At 50.2% G+C, this 6151-nt stretch overlaps 1 protein-coding gene across 1 annotated transcript; it reads left to right on the forward strand.

Annotated features, from left to right (window-relative positions):
• Window positions 1-1544: 1544 nt before the first annotated feature.
• Window positions 1545-4876, forward strand: LOC120848918. Its single transcript, XM_042293242.1, has 4 exons — window positions 1545-4084; window positions 4285-4357; window positions 4512-4699; window positions 4750-4876. The coding sequence occupies exons 1-4, from the start codon at window positions 1545-1547 to the stop codon at window positions 4874-4876; spliced, it is 2928 nt and encodes a 975-aa protein (XP_042149176.1).
• The last annotated feature ends 1275 nt before the right edge of the window (window positions 4877-6151 follow it).

Consider the following 6151-nt stretch of genomic DNA (forward strand, 5'->3'; position numbering starts at 1 on the left):
TCAGTTTTATTGTTCGCTAAAAAAAATATTTCACACATTTTCTAAGATGGAAATCTTGTAACGGAGGGGAAACATTTTTATTAGTATTGGTCCCCTTTTCACTAATGTAACTGCAGAAGTGATATTGGCTGAGAGATTTTGTTCTGTTACCTGTTGCATGAACAGTACAAGGAAACATGAAAATTATATATTCCTAAAACAGGGACCAAAACGCCCGAGAGTAATGCCCTTGGCCTTTATCTAGGCTGGCCCTGGAAACATGGCTGCCATAGTCCTTTACTCATTGGTTTCACCACGCAGTGCTGTAACTGCAGCTGGTTGACCGTCAGAAAGCTTCTATTTATGGTCCATAACGTAGTTGTGATTACACGACCGCACAACGGTACAATGCTCCTTGATATGAAAATGACGTGGGTTGACGCACCACGAGCACAGAGCTCACAGAGAAAAAAATCCCGTTATAGAACCTATAGCGAGGTAGGATGCAATCCGCGCACCTGCTGTCTCTAATATGGACGGGTATGGGAGCGGTGCATGGTCGTGTAATTATTACTGCTGATGAACATTAAAAAGCTCAGGTCAGTAGTTGAGTACTCCGCTGACTAGACTGGATCACCGCTGGATCGATCTTTCTATATCTCGAAGACACATGGACCTCTCGCTCTATAATCGTCCACTATGTCCATTTTGCCTTTTGCCGCTTGTCATAAGGTGTCATACAAATGTGAATTTGAAGAAAGTGCCATATAGCTCTTTTTTCACTTATATACTTTCACTGGCAAATGCACTATGCTAATCAAGAAATGCCTGAAAACAAGGTTTTATTTTATTCCACACAAAAAAATGTAGCGCTTGTCCTTGTTTTTTTGCGCTACCTTTATTTGTACAATGTACAACCAACTACCTCGTCACAGGATTGTAGCGTATTTTATTTAGTCGAAATACCCACATGGGACGTAAAAGAATTGGGGAGTTCGCTTTCTCCACTGAAGAAACTCAATTTTCGTTTTCTTGTATAGCCATCGCACCTGACGCAATCCCAATAAACATCGTCATCTTCTGTTTTGGTTTTGTCAAAACATGGCGTTCGGCTCGTTCCTCGCGGCGGAGTTCTAACATTTTGGTGCCGAAACCCGGGATGACAACGATAGTCACGACGGAATGACGACGGGGCATCCACCCGCAACGAAACGAGCCAAGGGACGCCACAAGAGAGCGAGCTCCAACGACGCTACCGACGTTATCACTCAACGAGGCCTAGTGACGTCGCAACGAAACGCGCCAAGAAAACGCGCCAAGGGACGCCGCAAGAGAAGAGCTCCAACGACGCTACCGACGTTATCACTCAACGAGTCAAGGGACGCCGCAAGAGAGCGAGCTCCAGCGACGCTGCTGACTTTACTCAACGAGGCCTAGTGACGCCGCAACGAAACGAGCCAAGGGACGCCGCAAGAGAGCGAACTCCAACGACGCTACCGAAGTTCTCGCCCAACGAGGCCTAGTGACGCCGCAACGCCAGCAACGCCGCGAGACGCAGAGACGCCATGGAACGACTAAAGCAGAAGCGGACGGCTCTGAGGTCTCAAGTAACGAGGCTGATCTCCGACATCGACGCAGCTATCGCAAGCCACTCCGACGAGCGAAGCCTCAACGTATTATCGGTGAGGCTCAGTGAGTTGCGAATACAGCTGAGCAACGTGAACGCATCCATCGAACCACTGGTACCGGACGGAGACGTTGAGCAAAACTACGCCCGCACGATTGAATATGACGACAAGATCGTCGCGTACATCGCCACCATCGCACAGGAGGTAGAGGAACTCCGACGAGCGAGGCCCCAAACCGGTACAACGCGGATTCACAACGACGGCGACGGACACGTTGCAACCTCTAAGGTGAAGCTGCCGAAACTGGAGCTTCAACGGTTTGGCGGTGCAGCTACCGATTGGCAACCCTTCTGGGAACAGTACAAGCAAGCCATACATGACAACGACAGCCTCTCTAACGCTGAGAAGTTCTTGTACCTGCGGTCGGCGCTTACGGGAAAGGCAGCATCGGCGATAGCCGGCATTCAAGCAACGGGAGAAAACTACGATACCGTCGTTGAGCTTCTCAGGGAGCGCTTCGGTCGGACTGACGTTCTCATTCAAGAACACCTCTCCCAACTACTTGATTTGCCAGCAGTACGACACTCAAGCGAGGTGAGCGGATTGCGACGTCTCTATGACCACTTGCAACGTAATATGGCCGCTCTCACCGCGCTCGGGGTGAAGAGCGACACTTACGGAGCTATGCTCTGCTCTGCACTACTGAGAATGCTGCCGGGAGAGTTAGTCATTGATTACCACAAGTGTCGACGTCTTACAGACAAGGAAGACGACTGTATCAAAATAGAGAGCCTACAACGCTTCCTTAAGCTCGAAGTGGAGAGCCGTGAAGAGGCTCAACAAGCTCGTCAGCGAGAAGCCAAGGGTATGAGCCATACCAAAATAACAGAAGGTGGAAAGGCTTCTCTGAAGGGATCAGCCGCTGCTCTTTCCTCAACTAGTCGCTCCAAGCAGACTGAACCGTGCGCATTCTGTGCCACGAAAAACCACGCTACACGAAATTGTCAGACATCAATTTCTCTGGAGGAGAAGAAGCAAAGATTTCGAGAAGCAGGACGATGTTTCCGGTGTTCAATCAAGGGACACACCTCCAAAGAATGTCGCAACAAAAGAATAATGTGTGAAACATGCGGGCGAAGGCACATAACTCAAATGTGTGACCCATCCTGGAAGAAGAGTAAGAACACCGCAGCAGAGTTACACTCTTCAACTGGCAGGAAGAGCGATAAAACACCTGCTGTACTACTTCAAACAGCTCAGGTCTGGGCGGAAGGGAAACAGCAAAGAGCTCTCACGCGCATCCTTTTTGATGGAGGAAGCCAACGAACCTTTGTGATGGAAGAACTTTCACGTAAGCTGCAGCTCGAGGTTGTTGGTGAAGAAGACATTACTATCTACCCTTTTGGAGGAGCAGGAAACATCATCAAGGAAAAACGCAGAAGGGTACGAATCTGGCTAAGGAGCCAGTACAGCCAAAAGAAGCACTGCCTAGAAGCTCTGGAGATACCAGAGATTTGCTCCGATCATCTTCTTCTACCTGAGAGTGTAGTGCAAGGAGTCCAAGTACAGATAGCTGAGCTGGCAGACGTCACCTTGCCACCAGCCCAGTTAACAAGACATGGCATTGACATTCTTATTGGTGCTGACTACTATTGGACTCTTGTCTCTGGTGAGGTCCAAAAAGTGCAAGACGCTCTAGTCGCTGTCAAAACAGACTTTGGATGGACACTTCAAGGACCGATTCCCCACAGCGGTTTGACTGCCTCCTGTTCTACTGCGGCAGTTCTGAAGGCCAATGTGGGTGGAAGCACATGCTCATTGTCTACCGAGCTCCGGTCATTTTGGGAGCTGGAAAGCATGGGCATCACCGATCCTAACCTCCCACAAAAGGAAGAGGAGAATGAAGTTGTCAGAGCATTTACATCATCCATCAAGCTAACTACCGGACGGTATGAGGTGGCCTTACCTTGGAAGCCAATGAACCTTCAGCTGGCAGACAATGAAGGAGTTGCAAGGAAGCGTCTGGTGAGCCTCACAAAGAAGTTGCTTAGGGACGATGTGATGCTGACTGAGTATGATCGGACAATTCGCCAGTATCTCCAGCAAGGATTTGCGGAAAAGATTTCCCCGAATGCAGACAAGGCAGAGAACCGAGTGTACTACATGCCTCACCGTGCTGTGTTACGACCTGACAGCCTCTCGACCAAGGTCAGAGTCGTGTTTGATGCGTCGTCAAGAGAACCAGGGTGTCTGTCTCTGAATGACGCACTAGAGCCAGGACCAAACCTGAATCCAGACCTCCTGAAAGTGTTACTGAACTTTCGGATTCATCGTATCGGCCTCAGTGCAGACATTGAGAAGGCATTTCTACAGATATCACTGAGACTGGAAGATCGTGACGCTCTGCGATTTTTCTGGTACGAACGAATGCCAACGAAGCAAGAGCCGAACCCTCCTGTAGAGGTTTGGAGGATGACAAGGGTTCCTTTCGGAGCGACGAGTAGCCCGTTCCTTCTCGCAGCCACGCTACGTCACCACTTGTCGATAACAGAGGACTATCCGGAAACAACGAAATCACTAGCCGAAAGACTCTACGTCGATGATCTTATCACCGGAGCGAACACCGAGGAAGAGGCGGAACAGTTCTATCGACAAACATTACATGTCATGAAGCTAGCCGGAATGACAATGCGGAAGTGGAACACAAATTCTACGGAGCTGCAGCAGCTATTCAACAAGGAAGGAACCGGGTGTGTTCTAGATCAAGTAGAGTGTACCACCCCTAGCGTTTCTCGAGTGTTAGGACTTGTCTGGGACAAAAACAGCGATTGCCTGGCGTTCTCCATGGGGCCTGTTTTGGAATTCCTAGACCGGAACTGCAACACGAAACGATTCATTCTCCAGGCATCATCTCGCATTTATGACCCATTAGGACTCCTTTCCCCAGTCACCGTGACAGCCAAGCTGATGTTCCAAACCCTCTGGGAACTGGGTGTCGACTGGGACGCGCCACTACCTGAAGAGGTTCAAACAAGATGGACGCAGTGGCATACAGCACTGCACCACTTAACGAAAGTAACAGTACCCCGAAGGTACGTTGAGCTTCCTGAGGATGACCGAAATGAAGTCCACATATTCACAGATGCCAGTCCCAAGGCTTATGGGGCTGTGGCGTACCTGTGCACGCAGACTGCACCAATGAGGGTGACTTTGGTTTTGTCCAAGACCCGGGTGGCGCCGCTAAAGAAACTTTCTCTCCCAAGACTTGAACTGATGGGAATGGTGATAGGGGCACGGCTAAAGGACTACCTTACTAGGTCGTTGAACCTACAAGTTGCCAGCTGGTACCTCTGGACAGACTCAACAATCGCACTACATTGGGTGCGAGCTTCTGCTCAGCAGTGGAAGCCCTTTGTGGCCAATCGAGTATTGGAGATCCAACAGCTGACTGATCCAGAGCTTTGGAACCATTGTCCTGGACTAGAAAATCCGGCTGATCTGCTCACAAGAGGGGTGACACCCGAAGCACTCAAGTCGAGTGCGGCATGGTGGAACGGACCGCCATGGCTCACGGAGCCACCTGCTGCCTGGCCAACGCATGAAGCAGGTGTTGATATGACCGCGGCTGATGAAGAGAAGAAACAAGTTCGAGTCCATAGCGTGACACTGAAAGAAGAACAGGTTTTGCCTATGCAGCGCCACAGTTCCCTCTCGAAGCTTGTTCGAGTTGTTGCCTGGATACGACGATTTATACATAACTCTAGACATCCCAGCCAAAAACACGAGGGTTATTTGACGACCGAAGAGGTAGCACAAGCTCAAACGTGCCTGATCCTGCAGGTTCAACAGGAGGCGTTTCAGAGAGAGCTCCAATGCGTTCGACGCTCAGCCCGCATGGAAAGCAACTCTCCGTTACGGGACTTAAACGCATACCTGGACAAGGACGGGGTGCTGAGGGTCGGAGGACGCCTCAGTAACGCTGACATGTGTGACAATGCAAAGCATCCCATCATTCTTCCATCAAGTCATCATTTTACCGAGCTTTTAACCAATGCCACGCATCGACGACTTCTCCACGCTGGCCCCCTTGAGACTCTGACAGAACTGCGGGAACAGTTCTGGGTCGTTCGAGGAAGACAGATGGTAAAAAGGGTGCTGAAGAAATGTGTGATCTGTGACCGTGTCAACAGCCGAGCGGCCACCGAGCCAGTTGCTCCACTCCCTCGAGACAGAGTAACCCAAGCGGCCCCCTTTGAGGTGACTGGTGTGGACTTCGCGGGACCACTCAACACAAGGAATAAAGGCAACGACAAGAAGTCTTACATCCTCATTTTCACCTGTGCCGTTACCCGTGCCATTCACCTCGAACTAGTGACCGACATGTCCACCCCCCATTTTCTGATGGCCTTCAGACGATTTGTGTCAAGAAGAGGAGTGTGCAGAGTCATCTTTTCTGACAATGCAAAAACGTTTCAGCGTGCTTCAAGGGACCTGAAGAAACTGTGGACCACGTTGCGTGGAGAGGAGATACAAGCCTACTTCGC

Source organism: Ixodes scapularis, unplaced genomic scaffold, assembly GCF_016920785.2.
Source record: "Ixodes scapularis isolate PalLabHiFi unplaced genomic scaffold, ASM1692078v2 PGA_scaffold0__279_contigs__length_252992795, whole genome shotgun sequence".
NCBI lineage: Eukaryota > Metazoa > Arthropoda > Arachnida > Ixodida > Ixodidae > Ixodes > Ixodes scapularis.

Coding starts and splice junctions, on each gene's coding strand:
- LOC120848918 (XM_042293242.1), top strand. CDS start 1,545: ATGGAACGACTAAAGCAGAAGCGGACGGCTCTGAGGTCTCAAGTAACG. Junction 4,085..4,284: donor GTAGAGGTTTGGAGGATGAC/AAGGGTTCCTTT, acceptor TCATGAAGCTAG/CCGGAATGACAATGCGGAAG. Junction 4,358..4,511: donor TTCAACAAGGAAGGAACCGG/GTGTGTTCTAGA, acceptor TTCATTCTCCAG/GCATCATCTCGCATTTATGA.